The sequence below is a fragment of the Numida meleagris genome, chromosome 1 (assembly GCF_002078875.1).
Source record: "Numida meleagris isolate 19003 breed g44 Domestic line chromosome 1, NumMel1.0, whole genome shotgun sequence".
Lineage (NCBI taxonomy): Eukaryota > Metazoa > Chordata > Aves > Galliformes > Numididae > Numida > Numida meleagris.
The window spans coordinates 122,363,198-122,381,325 of record NC_034409.1 but is presented as its reverse complement, the minus strand read 5'-3'; the positions used below and the strand labels follow the sequence as shown (position 1 = coordinate 122,381,325).

Here is an 18,128-nt window from a genome sequence, read left to right as displayed (position 1 = left end):
GCATAGTTTCAGAAGACTGTTTCAGCCCTGGGAGTTCAGGACCCTGGTGAGAGTGTTACACAACTAATCTGAGAGCAAATGAAATATTGCTCACCGCATGTGAACTAAGAGACTTACTTGTGAGAAATAACTTATTATTTTTTTCACTTTCTCTATTTGCAATTTGTCTGCAAGCACCTGCTGCTTTTCCCCCCTGTTTTTATTCATTGCTTGAAATGATTTTTTGATTTGCAGGGTGCTAACAGCCATCTCATTACAGATAAGCAATCTGTGATAGCCAAGAATTAGATTTGATTGGACACATATGTCAGCTGGTCTCATTTCTGTTCTCTAAGCATCGCTCCTGTGACTCTATTTCTGATGCAACTGTTCATTTCAACAAGTTCAAAACAGAGCTTCTCTGAATGTTCTGTGGTAGTCTGTTACAAAGTTTTGTATCTCCATAGCTTTCTGCCCTACTGCTTATTCCACTGAATACTGAAAAAAGGCCTTACTCTCACCTTTGGCATTTTCCTCATGGCACTCATATATATTTTGTGGTATTTTTTTTATCAGCTTCAGCTGAGAAAAATCAGTAGCACAATATATCTTCGCGATAGAATACAAAATAGGGACCAAGTCTAACAGATCAAATTGAATCCATTGTCTTACCTTGCCTTTCTCAGCAGAGTTTCTATTCTATGAACTTGTAATGAGAAACCCAGTGTTTTCGGCTTGTTTATAAATTGATTAAAACAGCTTTGGTGAAAATAGATGTTCTAGGAATCTGCACACAGTGCTCCAGATTAAGTGACTGGCTTAAAAGCAACAGATATTTTGTGATCTGAACAAGATGAAAATTGGCTGGATGTTGTGAAGGTACAATGTGAACTCAGATTTTTTTTAAAAAAAGCAAAATAAAAAAGCTGAATGAATAAAGGTGTTTTATAATAGTTTTCTTAATCACTGTCACAGGTACATGCTCCTTCTTTTGTTTCTCTTGCTAATGGCTAAACAGCTGATGATTCCAAGTGAATTTCATCAGAAATTACTGCTGACATTCAGTGGGAATGCTCCAGCCTTCACAGCATTTGCTCTGAAACCAGACTGAATTTTCTGACAGCACAGGTTCCTGAGAACACTAATTCCCTTGTCTTTGATATATCTGAAAAAGAGCAAGGATGCTAGAAGTAGTAGAAATTCCCTGTGCCTAGGAACCCAGAACAGTAGCCTCCCTAACTTTCAGATGTCCAAGTTGTTTAACCCTCAACTATTTGAGTGGGCTATTTGAGATGTACATCACATGTTCCCAAAGCTATACATTTTCAAAGAATCAGAAAATCATAGAATATCCTGTGTTGGAAGGGACCCATAAGGGTCATCAAGACCAATTCCTAGTTTTGTTACCTTGCTGCTCACTGTTTTGTAAGACTATGTCAAATTTCTTCAAGGGAATGTACTTGCTCCCTTATTTCTTTCTGAATCTATGAACTTTTCTAACTGTTCTAATATTATTTCACTCCCTTTCTTGACTACTCCTCTTTTGAAAGGGATGTTTTGATTTAGCATTACAGCAAGGTCCTTCTTCATCTGGTACAGCACAAAGTGGTGTTACTGGGGAATGCAGCAACTCATCCTCCCCTCTTTGATATTGTAGTGGTAGGACAAAGCAACATAGTAACTAAAGTGCCTGAAATTGAGGTTCTCCTGTTTATTGAGAGGAACATATTTACCTTTCGGTGATGTTTTTAGCAGTTTGCAGGAAGCGAGCGTGATCATTCTCCTTCAGCGACTGCTCTGCCTGAGAGATGAGGGATGTGGAGCGCTCAATGCACTGTTTGCAGTTTGCAATCTGCTGAGCCAGTTTTCTCAACCTCACCACCTTGTGCGGAAACATAAGAAAGCAGTCACTCCTCTAAGGTCACAAATTACTACTACATTTGCACTTCTGAGACAGAACTGACATGGAAAGGGGGACCCAAGACAAATGGCCTCCCCGACAAGAGCTTCTTTCACACCAGTTTGACGGTGATTGCCTTCCACTAGCCACGTAACATTTTTAATAAGGGACAGGCACAGCCTTCATGCCTCAAAATTTTCCACATGGAAAACAACAGAGGAGAGCCAAAACAAGCACAGCTGGCCTATTTTCCAACAGAAGAAACGTCATTTCCTGGTACTTTCTGCTTACATGATAACTAAAGTCTATTTAGATAGCCATTTCCCTGAAGTAAAGAGATCAGTCTCAAAGGCAGCTTACAGATTGCATACTTTTTTTCCTAAATCTGAGGTAATTTTCATAAAAAGTCATCCGAAAATAAAACTTAAGAAAAAAGACCATTCATTTCTACCCAATGCATGCCAGTCCTTTTCATTACAAGCTTTTGGTCAAACAAGGTGTTTTTTGGGGGGGATATTTTTAACTGGGCAAAAGCACAGTAGTACTGAAGAGATGATTATTATTACTGAAAACATATGTGCTGGAGATAAACACAGTAGATGTGACTGTAATCACTAGCTGAAAGGTTAGGGAGGGGCACAGTCAATTCCCCATTTAAAGACAATGTTGGCTAACAAGACTCATAGTTCCTGAAAGGTCTGGGAGTCCTTCCCTTTGTTATCACATCAGGATTGCTGCTACTCCATAGTTTGAACAAGACTAAGAAAAAGGAAGGAAATGAAATAATCTGGAGTTTAGAAAGGCATTAAGACTCAGTCACAAGAAAAATGAGGAAACTAAACAATATGTGAATTAGCAAAAAGGTGCAAATTTATAATCATGATAAAGTTCTAAATCTTGGGAATCAGGGAATAAACTTTGAAGTTGTTGAGTGTAATTTCAGATATAATTGTGACAGATGCTTGACATTCTAAGCAGAGATGAGTGTATCTTAGTGCTACTACATGATGATTTAAGTCTGTAGGAAAAAAAAAAACATCTTCTGGAAAACTTTCAAAAAGAAATTACTGTCCAAACTATTAGTGTTCTGTAACATTGGTGTTTCTTTCAAGGGTAGAAGAAATAAAGAGAAAAATGCAGGTAAAGCATAAAGATTTTGAGAATGCCTCTCATCTGATCAGGCTTGGTCTCCTCAGAGTTCAAGTGCTCCAGCATCCAATGCCTTGGCGGCCCTCCCCTGAGCTTCCTTCAGTTTGTCCCTGTCTTTCTGTGCTGGGAGTCCAAACCTGGATACAGTAACTAGATGAGGTCTATTAAAGTGCTGGGCAGAGGAAGATAATCTCTTCCACTGATTTACTGGCTACACTTTGTTGCTATGGCTCATATTGGTGGCTTTACTGCTGCTGACGTATGTTTAGGCTGCTAAGCACCTAGTTGTACAATTACACTGAGGAAGGCTAGATCATTGAAGTACTTTCACAATTACTTATCCGAATAAGGGAATAGTATTTAGATTCTAGCTTTTCATAAATACACTGGGAAGTGGAAATAGATATTGGGAATGGTTCAACAGGTCATTCAATGGAGAAGAAAATACTTTTTCTAATTGTGCATTTAAGCAGAGATCACAACTTGGCTACGCCAGTCTAACGAGAGAAAGGTACACTGCACTAATAGGTCACCTCATTTAAGAATTAATTAAAAAAAAAAGAATGAACTGAAATAAATGCTACCTTGTGAGCTTTTAGCATTTAGAAGACATGCCATGAGTTTCAAGGTCTACATATGAACTAGTTTTTTTTTGTTTACTTGATTTTTCTTTAAAACTTAAAAAGACAACCGATCATAAACATTTAAAGGAAGACTGTCCCCTCCCTCTGTCCATAGAGGCAGGAATGACCTCTGCACTAAAATTATCTTGTCTATTTAAGTGTTTTTTCCTGCTAAGTGCATGGTCAGGTTTTATAGGTTTTAAGTGATAAGTAAGATTAAGGACAGAGCTGCACCCCATTGTAAGACTAGTATGCCTGAATGTGCAGCCCTGCAGTCACAGCTAGAACTATCCTTGAGCATTTCCATCTCTGTAGCTTTCACTATGGTTTCCTAGAAAAATTTGCCAGTCTTTGCCTTCCAGAAAGACTATGGAGAGAAATCACTGGCTGCTCTAAAAGAAAATACCTGGGGCTGAATTTTCTGTGGTTTTTCAGATCTTCTGGCCAACAGAGAGCTCCCTGGACACTGTAATCCTTAGCAAAGTTTCATGACTATTATGGTATATACATAATTGCTCAGAAAAGACTAGCCTGATTCTTACTTTAAGAGCAAATGAAGAACTAATCTTAATTGTCCATCTAGCTCAGCATCTAGTTTCAAATAGGCCAGTAGTGGAGGCATCAGTCTGGGAAATACCACTTTCTCAGAGGACTGATTCAGCCAGCAGCAGTCTGTGGCTCATGGATGTTCTGAGCCTGAAGTGGCATTGCAGCATTTAATTTTGCATTTTTGTTGTTGTTATTGCTGGTTTTGTTTTCTCATTTTTCTTCAATGTGTTTTTCTTTCATGAATTAGTCCACATGGCTCTTGACTCCATGAATCTTTCAGCATCTATAACATCCTGAGCATTCCAGACCTAAACTGGCCTTCCATTGGTACCACTTGTTGGTTAAACAAAGAAGAACAAAGAATGGGGACGTATTCTGATCAGTAATATTCACATACATTTGGAGTCAATTGTATTATAAATCTTCCAAGCTTTAATGGACATCAGAATACATGTTCAGAAGCAATCGATTTTTAAAAAGCAACTCATGTATGTAGCATAAATCCAAAATAATGGAAAGTTTTCTTCTTCATTGAATGCACAGCTGGTCTCAATACTTAGGGGAACACAGTTGAAACAATAATTCAAAAGGCCATCATTTCCATGTAGAAGGGAATTACATTTTGTTAACAGCATGAGGAAATTCAGGTTCTGTCGCACAATGTACAGGACCTGTAGTTTCAAACATGTTTAAGTCAGCCCTTGCCTACAGGCTTTTCGTTTCAAGTTAATTGGAATAGCTTGACAGCTGAACGAACCATTTAACCTGCTCTTGACTTTGTTCCTTTCCTGAGTCTTTCCCACACAAGAAGAGTTTATATTTGACTTGGTTAGTTTAGCAGTTAAAGAGTAAACACCATGTACCAAGCAAGTAAGAATGTTAATTCGACTTTAATATGGTTCTGAGTTAACAGGTAGCTAACTCAGTGTGTTGAATATCAGAGATTTTAATGCTCAGTATGTTTGCCACTAATAATCACCATAACTCAGTAATTAGAAATGTATAGCAAGTACTGTGGCACTTTGTGAAAGTGAAAATTACAGAGACAAGCTGTCAGACGTATATCAGAGGGAAGGAAGCATTAAGTATTTACAAACAGTGATATCGTTTCAATGTTTATCCTTAAAAATTATAATCGCATGTAGGAAGAGAAATACTAAATAAAGTGTTGAAGTCTGGCATACTAACCTTAGCTGATTTCATTCCTCTTTATGTAAAAAAAGTAGTGGCCCAGGACTACACAGACAGACTTACAAATTTTTAAGTACCTGGAGTCAAAAAGCTGTAAGCATAAAGAAACAATGCTGTTTCTGTGATCTAAAGAAGAAAAGCTGTTACCTTTCCTTCCTTGATTTTGGTTCCAATTATTTGTCGTCTTTGCTGTATTATTTCAATGAGCTGGTCACATTCTTCCATCAGCTTGGTTTCTTGGCGAGATGCATTTACCTACAAAGTAAACCATGTTGAGTATCAAAGCCTTTTTTGTTGTTTTTATTTTCCTTTTTTCTAATTTAAAAGTTGTTATTCCTAAAAAGTTGGTTTGCACTTTCTTTTTTTCAACACTGTTCTGTGTACAGTTTATATATTGTTTTGATTGTCCTGTCTTGGTCTTTTTGAAATACTGAAACATGACTGAATGTTTCATTGGTACGTTTTGTAAGAGGTAGGACTTGAGAATAGGTACTGATCTTATTTCTAACTAAGTGAGAAAAGCCTGTTCTTATGATGACTGAGTGATGTCAGTTATAGCCAACAGTTGTTAGACGTGAAAGCTCTTCAGGAGGTGTATAACACATCACAGATTCAGAAAGTACACAGGATTGCATGAATACTCATGCATGTAAGAGCACAGGTGCTGGATGACACAGTCCCTCTACCCTGTCTCTATTAGCTGCTAATGCCAGCATCTGCCAGCAAGGTGTCTTAAGAAAGCCAAGCATGTATGGTGCTTCCCATGAATACTGCCTCATCCTCCAACCAGTTTCATCTCAGAATTTCCTTGAACCAGACACAATTTCTACATCATTATTAACCCTCATAAGAGTTGTCTTCTGTGGATTTACTAGATTGCTGCTTTATCCTCTTGTAGGGCTTCTTTTCCACACTGAAGAGTGTTCACTATTACAGCTTGACTGCTTTCATTAATGATTCCTAATGTTCGATTTGCTGAATGTAATGTTTAAAAACATAACACATAACTATTTTCATTGTACGTATAGTGGTTCCTGAAAGATTCAAATAACCAAAGATCCAAGTGACTTTACATAGTCATGTGCATGGAATGTCTTCTTTATCATTACTACTTTCATGATAAATCAGAATATAATAACTGTGCTGATGCAGACGAAATATGAGTCACTGAAACTGTTTTTAGCACAAAAAAAACCCCACAAAGAATACTAGTTTTCTATGGAAAATGTTGACTTTTTGTCAAAAAAAATAAGCAAACTTAAAATGGAAAAGTTTTGGTTTTTAGATGAAAATGTTTTGTTTCTGGATGAGACTGATTTTTGTCAATGGAAAATCAGCATTTTACATGACAAGCAAAATGTACCTCCCCACCAGCAGTACTATGTATAGTTTACATACACAGCTTAAGGAGAAATAAAAAAGGTGAAAAGTTCTAATCATATCTACAATGCAGAAAAAATAAAAGTGATTTCAGAGTTGAGCTTCCATATTCACTTTGCTAAGAGGGTAAAGCAGCCCTCAGTCCTAGCCAATTTTTCCTAGAATCACACTACATCACCTTTTCCATTGGGCTAGTAGAGCTAGCGGTGCACTAGAACAGGGAACAGTTCCAGGAGAAAACTATGTTTCCCCTCCTTGGTTATTTTTTTCAGTCCAATGAATACCTTGATCTGTCCCAGCCTTCTTTTTTTTTTCTTTCAACAATGTTTTTAAATATGCATTTACCTGTGAGCATATTACAGAGCTCATTAAGATTCAGCAAATGCCTATGTGACTAAGTTTGGGCCAGGACCAATTTTATAAATACCTTCTTGTGTGTAACACATTGTGTCCTCTGGGCAAAGAGGAGACTTGTTTACAAAGACCTGCTTTTATTAAGATTTCAGATTATCCTCCTCAAACCTTTATAAAGTTAAAATTCAGTCACATATTTAATTGGCTTAAATATTAATTAGGCTGCCAAGGTTATAAAGAGAAAATATATTCATTTCTGGAAGGGGATAGATGGTACTGAAAATTCTGAAGAGTGCTGCATGCAGAAGGTTAAAATGGAGGAAGCCCTTTTGCCATGCAGTTTTAGGTGCCTATTTATCTACTCATGATAGCAATGTCCTCTGCCTGGCTTCCCATCAGAGTCCATGAGGAGAGACAGACCACGGAGCGGCTCACCCAAAGCCTCTGACAGTGCATACATCTCTCCACTGATGGCTTAGGGAGTCTATAACAAGTCAACTAAAATATCAGGCTTACTGAGGGGCCAAAAATTGGGTTGTGTGAAAGCTGTCCTTCCTACTCCACCTCTTATCATCATCCCACCAGCCCAGCTGTATGACACCTTCTGGTCAAGCACTATACTTTGGTGTGAACTTCTGCACAGCTGTTTTCAACAAGGTGTCTAACACAAAAATCTCCCCTGCACCAACATCTATTTCACTAGTGGACTGAAATTCCACCAAGGTGGAGAATCCCAAATGGGCTCAGTCAGGGGCAACAATCCCCTTTGCTACACATGGACACAACTCTTTTTACTTCAATATCAAGGTTTGCTCATGCCAGCGCTGACTTTGGCACTGAATTACTGTAACATTTCACTGGATTTTTGAGTAGCTTCCACTCAAAGTGCTACTTCTATCACCAGTTGTATCATGAATGTGTTTTGAGTGGTAGACCTGAGTAGTATTTGGGGTGACTTTCATGATAGAGAGAGTTCAGTAAGGTTAAGTTTCATTAATGCCCAGATGGTTTAAAAAATAAAGTACTCATTAAATTTTAAATTAAGAAACTCTAGACTAAGAAAAATTAAATGCTTGAAAGAAAACTTTGGATTTCTTACACACTGTCTACAGACTTCTCTTTTTCCTTTGAAATCTGGAAAGTATACCCTTTTATAAACTTCATTCGAAGATATTTCCAATGTTATAGTTTGCATGAGCTTATTAAAACTGGAAGGAATATTTCCAAAATTATTTTATATGTCTGAGCCTTACATGAAAAAAAAGAAAACAACATTTAATTTGGAGGCTTTTCTCAAGCTGAAATACTCCTTAATCAAATTTTCAGCCTAGAAGGCCTCTGAATCAGTAATAACTTTATAATTGAGCACATGCCTAACTTTAAGTGCAACATATTAGCAATGGCCCTAAAGGGACTACTTGTGAGATTAACACTGAATATTATTTACTTGTGTATTTCTGAGGAGTCATATGTCAGACCAAAGAGCCAGAGGCGTGGAACAGGGCTCCGCAGTACAGGTGCTACAGAAATACCAGAGTAAGACTTTGCCTTCTGCTTGAGTCCTTTGATGAACAGCAACCTTGACAATCACTTCCAGCTGGGACTGGCCAAGGAATGCAAGTTCTGTCTGATGAAAATATTTGAGGTTTTATGTTCTATATTTTTCCACATTAAAACAAGCCCTCTTTCCAAAGAGTTCATTAAAAAAGACTGAGAGTCTCATTTGAAAAGTCTGGAGGCTGTGTCACTGACTTTGGTTGTGGGAGGCTCTGAATCATGCAAAGAACAGAATTAATTCTGGGTATCCTCCATCCAGGATGAATATAAGTTCTTAAATACAAGATTTTCATTGTCCAAGAGTTTATCCTGGACTTGGAGACAACCTTCTGTTGAAAATGTCACTGAAAATCAACACGCTTAGGTTTGGCATTAGAAAACTCCTTAGAAATCCATAACCATAAATATATTAAATCTAAAGAATTTTTGTTTTGTTGGTATCATTTTAAAAAAAACTTCTCTTCCATATTGCAAAACTTTTTAAAGACTGACTAGGAGGCTTTGTTAGGATTTAGTGAAGTTATGATATTTTCCACAACCAAATAAACAAGAAAGGACTTATTTTAGTTCTTTTGCTACCTTGGATGATTTATTTCTACTTCTTAAACATCTTAATACCTCAGACAATTAACTGAAAAAACAGTCAAGAGACCCTTCCAGGTTTTCCAGACAGATGGATACAGTCTAATGGCCTAAGCCTCAAGGAGTGGGTGTTAAACAATAGCGAAATAGGGTTTCCTCACATCTCTGACAGGGAGCTGGAAACCACAAGCCCTCGTGACCCAAAGGAGAAAGCAGGCCAGCTGCTCCCAGCTCCTCAAGCTGAGAGCTGCATTGGAAAGCATTCTACTCTCTGTAGAGGCTTCCTAGGCTTTCATCTTCAGAGACTTGAGTTAAATTGCAGCTTAGGTCATATGAAAATGAAAACGGTGGTTTCAAAGTCCCTAGCAGATGTTTGGGAAATCACAAAACTGTAATGGCGCTAGTGGTTCAAGGTTACAGGAAAGCTTCTATGGTTAATTCAAAGGCAAACGGAGTGTCATAGGACTAAATGAAAACTAATATACCAGAATCAAAGGATATCTTAGTATCTCAGCAGACTTTTTTCAACAGGAACAAAACTCTCCCTTCAGAGTTCCTTATGGGTGAGGCAATTTTATCTACAACTGCAAATGTGTAAGTCCTTCTTTGGCAAATAATCTCGAAATGCCAAACAAATTAAGACACTCTAAGAAGTTGCCTGCTTTTTTAAGACTATACTGACTGGGATAAATTAATCAAAACCAGAGTAATTTTTATTCGCTAGTCCCCCATTAGTTGTGCAAACTGAAAGTTGAAAGTAGGTTGTAGAAAGATCTTCGGAAAGTGAGGTATGCCTTTAGCTTTTAGTTTTAGCTTTCCTATTTAAAAATGGCTTACATGCCTCAAAATGCCACAGGCATGGCCACCCAGGTAAGGAAGGAATATCAGCTTTTCTTTATGGGTGTGAGTTGATGGTTATAGAATTACTATTTACGCATAAATAAACAAACAAAAAAAAAGTCAGAAAAAAACAAATTGCATTAATTCTGCCTAACAACCAGTACTTTATTGCCACATATTTCTTTCTCTTTAGGTTTGGAGCCTGAATTCCCTTCCAGGAATTCTTTCCTTTCATATCCCTATTTGATAACACAGGTTATTCAATTTACTTTTGTAGAGCAAAAGTAACTCTTACACTAAAGCTTTTTCAGATTTTATCAAGTCTAAGAGTAAAATTGATTTCATCTATTGTGACAAACGGTGCCTTTGGAAATATGTGATATTAACCAGCTTGCCATCTGAAGGGATCAACTACAACTGCTTTAGACTAAATTGGCGCAAGAGAAAGGAATGGCCATCTCCCATTTCAAGGTGCCAGAGGCTTTGTTTTTGTTTGCATTCTACATTTATCTCTAACCTACCTTTAGAGGCAGCCTCAGTGCAGGTTAAACAAAGGTCAGCACAAAAGTACAGCAACTGACTCTGGCTACCTAGGAATTTGGTGAATGAAGAACCAATTAGGCCAGGATAGCTATAGCACTTTGAGTCACACTGATAAGCCTATCTTTTCCAATCTTGTCTAAAAGTAAACCTTTTTAGAAGTCTGAAATACTCACATTACTCATTCAAATATTATTTTAAAGCTTTTTTTGCCTTGCTGTGCTTTGAAGCAGATGGTTGAGAAACTAACCAGCAAGGATCCTAACAGTCCTCCAGTGACATTTACAATCCAGAGGAACAAAGCAAAACAAAACAAAACAAAAAATGGAAAACAAACAAATTGTTTTCATAAGATTTCCATTAAAAACATTAAACATCTTAAATTCAAATTGTCTGGAAAGTTCTAATAGAGAACCACTCCAGATACGGTGAGGCTGACAGCTGGCAGACTAGGCCTGCTTCAAGAAACCAAGGACTATTTTTTACAAAGCACAAATGCAGCATGATGCTGAACCTATAGTTAGCCTTTTTCAGTGTCGGAAAGCACATCGGGGGAAAGATATTTACTGAGAGAAAAACTGCAGTTTCGCAGCTAGGTTAAACTGCTCTGGGATCATACTGCCAAGAAGAGCGTTTCCCCGCTTTCCTTCTATCTGCTGAAGCTGGTGTGGCCACCTGGAGAAATGGCTGGGCCAAGCTCACCTGGCTGACTTGGACATTCCACTGGCGCACAGAAAGCAAACAGAGCAGCACAACTGGAAGGGCAGCAGAAGAGGGGGGCACTTCTGGCAGCAGTGGTGTTTAAGACTGGATTAAGCTGTTAGCAAAACCAGCCCTTAGGAGGGATGTGTTTTTTCAAGATGCACTAAGAGGGTTATATTAATCCTTTAGTTTAAGTTATTATTTTTTGCCCTGTTAATTGATTCTTTGAACCTAAATAATAAAAACATTTTTTTGAATTGAACAATATTTACTTATTTATTGTTCTGATTTTGTTTTTCCTGCTGATACTATGCCTTTGTGTCATGTTGAGCAAAATATTCCACTTTGTTCATTCAGGGTAGAAAAACAAAACCAATTAAGTAATCACTGAAGTTCAAAGGATGCTGAAGATGAACCCTTGTATCCAGCAGTTCAGCACTTAAAATGCTCATCCAGGATCTGGGGTCTCTTGCCCAGTATTTAGCATATTTGCTAGAGGAACAATGCCTTTGGTCTCCTTGCTGCTCTTGTTATTGTTCAGCAACTTCTGTTAGGATAGATAAAGGAGAAACTTAGGAGTGTTTTGTTCCCATAACAACAGTGACCGAAATTTACTTTCTAATTCCAAGGACTAAGTTTTGCAGGGACGTCAGTCTAATAAAAATGTGAGCACGTACCCATGTATGGGTGTGAGGCAGAGGAAGAGATGGAGGGAATGGGAACTGGTCTTTTTACCAGGCAGTGACAAGTATTCCTACTAGTTCATATGTAGTCCAAGTGGCCCATATCACAATTATGACTCCAGAAGTTACAAAACAGTTTTAGGTGCAATAACCATGCCTAATCTCTACATTAAGTGTATGCATAAGTGCTGCAGTTCTAGACACATATATATGATCAACTATGCATTTAATTAGCCATTTGTGAAAGCAATTAAATGATTCCTTAGGCAAATAATATTTAAATACTAGGCTAGGGCATACTGGGCATGAATTGAGGACATCCTTTAATGAGTATTAATTTTGAAGTATCCACAAAACCATATACTTAGAATGTTTTGTTAGTTCTATTTCTGAAATTTCTCTACTATTATGTAAAATAATAGTAATGTAAAAGCTCACTGAAGCGTTCTTGAAGCTACTTCGAATAAAATCAAGTTTTACGAGAGTGGAGTTAAAGGTAAAACTGAAGTAGTTATAAATCAAAAGTAGATCATGCCACATATTTCATCTAGACTACGTTAACAGATAAAACATCTCCCTCTCATTAGAAACTGTCAAAGGAAAAAAATGCTGTAAACCTTCTTCCCAGTTTTAGGCACATCAAGTTTGCTAGTTAGTCTCTCATTGAGAATAATAGTTCCCACTTTCCTTCAAGTCCTTCTGCCTTCCTAAAAATAAGAAAAAGTCAGTTACTTCTAGGACTTAAAGAGACTACAGCTGCTGAACAAGTATCTTGTATCTTTGCACAACCGGGAGGACAGAAAAAAATGGAGATTTCAGTGCAGATACTTTCCCTATTGTATACCCTATATATTTCATACTGATGGTAAACACTTTTTTAATCCATTATCCCTTCCCTGTCGTCTAGAAAACCCCACCAAAGTGTATTTCTTATTCCAAAGTGCAAGTATTCAGCTGTGTATGAGTATGAAGGCCATTTTCTGCAGTTCAGCCACCAAAATCTACATAAAGGCTTTCCATCTACATTTTCCTAAAGAGAACTTCTCAGTTTACTCAGGCTTTGAATGCAATGGACCCAAATCTCAAAAAGGAGAAGTGCCATGACAGTGAAAACATGAGTATCCACTGTTTTTTATTGTCACAGACAAAGCCTCTTTATTGTTCGTGTGTCTTCAGGGAATCACTCTGACATCTGAGTTCTGATTTTGCTTTCCCTCAAATAACAGAAATGTTCCACGTATCTCATATAAAAAAGGATGGAGACCACATAGTGTCATAAAATTTAAAGAAACTCTCTTGTAGATGAAGTCTGAACAGAAATTTGAATTTTCATTATTTATAGTTTTCCCATTTGGCTCATTTCTTTTTGATAAGGCAAGGAAAAAAAAAAGAAAAAAAGAAAAAAAAGATGAAAAAAGGTAACAGCAGGCTTTTTGCAGGTGCTGCCATCTTCTCTTCATCACATTTGCACGGCTGCTGTCACGCTGATTTAAAACGTGGCTGACTGGTGTAAGTGTTCACTATCTGTGCTAAGGACGTTTCGATACACTACTTTGTTCGGGTGATTGCATAACACAGCTATAAAAACACCCTATGAGACACAAAAACAATTTTTGATTGGGAAGTTTCTGTTGAGCTTTAGCCTGCAGCAGATTTTTAGAAGTGAGCTAGAAACTGAACATTTCCATTACAAATAGAAAGCAAAGGAGGCAGGAGTTTGAGGATTATGCCATTACAGGGAAATGCTTTCCTTTCTTTGTATAACCAAAAATGATTTTGCAGCAGTGTCCAGAATTTGCTTCCTGTGACATTTGGTGAATTGAAAATAAAACCAAACCAAACAAAAAGACTGAGATACAGATGTTATAAAACTGTCTACAAGCAAAACCTATTTCCTTTCCCCTCTCCCTTGGATAATTGCTCCAATTTTTCCTCCAGCTGAGTTCAGATTATGTTTCTGCATAACAGATGAGAGCAGCTTCACGGTATTGACTAAATAATAGATGTTTGATCATATACTTCCTAGAAGAGATGAGAAAAATGTCTACAAACAATACTGAAAGAGTTTAGAAAAAAAATAACTGGCAAAAGAGTTTCATGCTCAAATTTGAGCCTAATGTCAATTATTGTCATGATGTAAAACGTCTGCAGCAAACTCATGTATTTATAGCAACAAAGTGCCTTGCAAACTCTGGCAATTCCAATTTTACAATAGTAGTTTTGGAAGATTTGTCCAAGGCTCTTAGAAGAATTTTCAGATACCCAAGTCTGTTACCAACAAAATTCTGCACCGGTGGGACTCCACCTAGACCCTCAGCTGCTATAGAGGGCTTGTACACGGGCTGTTAATGTATGCCGTTTAACTTCTTTTCCCCAACCATCTTCTCCTTAGTTCCAGAACTATGTAGCTGCTTTCCTGACACACACACATGTTTTTATGGACTCTTTAGAGCCACATGCTGATTTAACCATATGCTAGAGGGCTCTCTCACTGGGTTGAATGCCCATGGAATTTATAGATAATAATCTACCAGGACTGGTTTTAGTGCTTTATTTACAAGTCTTCTACAGATATTACAAGATGCATGAAAACTGCAAACTAGGAGTATAAATAGACTCTGAGCACCCTGATCTAGCTATAGATACCCCTGTTCATTGCAGGGGAGTTGGACTAGATGGCCTTTCAGAGTCCCTTCCAACTCAAACGATTCTATGATTCTACAAAGTAGTTATATTTAAATTTAGAAGCCATTTCTATTCTGTCTTCTCAGTTTGCACAGAAACCGCATTCTATCATATGAATCAACCTACCATTTGTTACAACCAAGCTTGGTGATCCTTACAGAGGAGAACTGGGACCCTGGGGCACTGCACCCCCTCGCATGCTGCAGAAAGCTGCAGAAAGCAGCTTGGCCAAGAGTGTGAGGTTGTAGACCTGCCATTATCTCCAAGGAAGGAAAACAAAACTTTCCTGATGAAGAGCCTTGGGATTTTCAGGAAAATCAAGGAAGGACAGATGGGATTTCAGAGGAAGGGAGAGTGCAAAAGTGAGTGTAAACCAAAACACATGTCAGGAATGAGTCTGGAAAGTGAGTAAAATCAGTGTGCCTGTATGCTTCTAAATAAAAAGAGATTTGGGATAGAAAATAATTTTAAGTGTCTAAAGTGTGTGCTTCTCAGGGTGTGGTTCCCACTGAGAAAATGGGATTTTTTTAATTAAGTGTTACCATAAACTAAGTATTAGCATAGATTATACTTTCATACTGGGCACAAAGTCAGTCATCCAGATTTTATAAAACACTTAGTAATACCTCAGCTTTACTTAAAGCAGTAAAGACAAGGCTGGCTTGATTTATTCGCCCAACTTTTCCTGCTGATAGGCTCAAAACTGCTCACGGGAACCCAAGTCTGGAAGTGGACTCCTCCAGTTTCTCAAGATTAGATCCCACATCAGGATAAATCTTGTCACAAATTGTTGAGGTCCATCTAAAAATAGGTAAGATTTATGTCCCCATTGCTGTGACGAAAGACAGCTCCCAAGCCTGCCCCCTCCCCCCCCTTGCTGCTGGAAGTCATCCAGTTTCCAGAGAGCGCATGTTCCTGACTAGTTCCTGCCTGCTAATATGAGTGAAAAGTGAAAATGGCTCTCATTCTGAAGGGAACAAGCTTTAGTTTTAGAACGGAGAGTGACAGGAATTAGTTTTTGCTATAGATGAAGTTACAATTGCCTAATGTGAAGGATGTGTGGTAAATAATTAATCTGCCATGAAGTCTGTTGCTGGGAAGCCATTAACAGCACACTTTGTTGATGAGAAACAGTGGCTCTGTAACAACATTTGGTTTGGCTAGTAAGGATTCATTTATGCAAAAGACACATGGTCTGTTTGTTGTTCATTTTAGGAAACATCAGCTCCTGGTCCATATCAAAAGCCAAAAATGACATTCATTTTTCCTTTCTTGTGACAGAGTTGAGGTTTTTTTGTTTGTTTCCTGAGATGATTTACGCTTTCTAAAAAAGTTAGTGTTTATTTCTAGTTTCTACAAACACATGTTAATTAGAATAATTGTTGTTGATGTACCCCTTAATAAAAATTTGGTAACTTTAACACAAGGACCAGTAACCTCCTTTTCTTCTTTGTCTTTCAAAGTTCATATTATTTGGCATAAAACCCCCCAAGCTTCTTCCTTTTTCTCAGTGGGTTTTAAACCCAGAAAATATAAGACAGCACTAAAATAATTTTAAATTAGGTAACGAGAACCAAGCAGATTTTACAGGGCATTACCTATATTTTTAAATGCTTACAAATTGCATACACTATGTTTTACATCATTATCTGTAATATAGTGTATCAAAAATGAAAAAGAAAACTGTGAGACCTCTCCTATTAAACTAACTGCCTGCTCAGTTTCAACCTCTTAATGAGTTCATATGGCAACAGTAATACAGTCATTGGAAACTTAGACTTTCCTAAATGTTTTCTAATTTAAAATTTTTAATATTAACATTACAACAGCATACAGTTTCTTTCATTCTCTATCTTTGTTTGGGTGAACTTCAGTAAAGAAGAAGCACAAAGTGCATACTGAATTTTAAATTCTATACAAGCCTCAGCATCTTGGGTGTTTGAGATATTCACATCATATCTAAAGTTTTCACATAGTTCTGGAAAAAACAGATAGCCTTAGAGTTTACTTCCACATCCCCACTTGCCTGATTTCCAGTGATGCTTAGGTCTAGGGTTTTGACTGAAGCTCATTTCTTAATATTCAGCTAATTTAAATGCTAATTAGACTAATTTGAAGAATAAGACGTGGCAGGAATTTATTAACATCTTTGCTGCTATTGCTTTACATCTACAGAGAAATTTTCTAAAACAGGACTCAAGGGACAGTAGCACATCTGTTACAAGTTGAGCAAGCTGGATTTTTTGTATTAGCAAATCTTATAGCTGGAAATACAGTGCAGAGGAGGAGGAACTATTTAAAAATTTCCATATCTAGCACATCTTGGATATATGCCATTAACGTAGAAGAGGCTTTATGCTGTCCTGGGCTTATCTGCTTCATACTTTTTACTCTGAGTTGCATACATATTGGGAAGAAAATATGTCTCGTCTCTGTCTCTCATTATCTGCAACAGTCATCCCATCTGATGCTACATTTATTCTGTCTGATGTTATTGCTGTGTATCATAAAGAGCTCAAATCCATTACCTCAAGTGTAATCTTGTGATCACTTTTCATGGTTGCATAGAGCCCCACTGAGTCAGTGAGGCTCCACAGGGGTGACAGGCCAACTAGCAGGTAGAAAATGGATGGGGTGATCTCTTTAGAAGAGTCTTGTGATTTATTGTTTGTTCGTTGTTATTGTTTGGTTTTATTGCTCCAGTATGTGCCATTGCCACAGCCAGCAAGCACACGTTTTTTAAGATGTGACTTTGAATCTACTCACAAGCAACAGTTGCTTTTGAGCCTAGTTAGGTGGCTGAATTTGGGTCTGAAAAAAGAGTTCTACAGAGAACCTCTATGGAACTCCATACATAAGAAAAAGAGGCTTTGCTGAAAAGCTGGCCGGCAGTAGGAAAGAATGTCTTTCTCCAGAGCTGGCAGGTGGCTGTGTTAAGGCAATGTATGTCAGAGTTAACTTTCTGCCCTTCATACCCATCTCTCAGAAGCTCAGGGTTGAGGCTACCTTCCTCACCCAAATTCCTGAGGACTATTCTCCAGGTAATGCTGACAAAGACAGCATGGTGGCTTCCTTTTGCATGTAGCGACAGTCATACTCAACATTACTATTATTTAATGCAGCCAGGCACATACTGCACACTCTTCTCTGAATAAATAAGATTGCTGCAGTAATCACAATGCAGCCTGGAGTGAAATGTTCCTGTGCTGAAGCCTGTCGACTGACAGTATTGTAGTGCAAACAAAACCCCAACCATTCTTCACTGAAAAAATAAGTTTGCTATGTTAATCTGGCTAGCACTTAGCTTCTCAACTGAAAATACCTTTTCTCTCTGATTGAGATCTAAACCACTATTTATGTTGCACCAGCTTCTCTGATTCCTGTCCCATTAACTTACCCATCTCATCTAAAATT

General features: G+C 37.8%; 1 protein-coding gene across 6 annotated transcripts in view; it reads right to left on the bottom strand.

Moving 5' to 3' along the window:
• The window catches only part of MID1 (midline 1), a 253,902-nt gene that overhangs the window by 34,596 nt on the left and 201,178 nt on the right, over positions 1 to 18,128 (bottom strand). For all 6 annotated transcript variants that reach the window (XM_021410705.1, XM_021410719.1, XM_021410696.1 and 3 more), the window contains exons 4-5: positions 5,539 to 5,646; positions 1,713 to 1,861 (exon numbers count right to left, since the gene is read on the bottom strand). In XM_021410705.1, the coding sequence (XP_021266380.1) occupies positions 1,713 to 1,861; positions 5,539 to 5,646 (257 nt within the window). The remainder of the gene's footprint in view (positions 1 to 1,712; positions 1,862 to 5,538; positions 5,647 to 18,128) is intronic.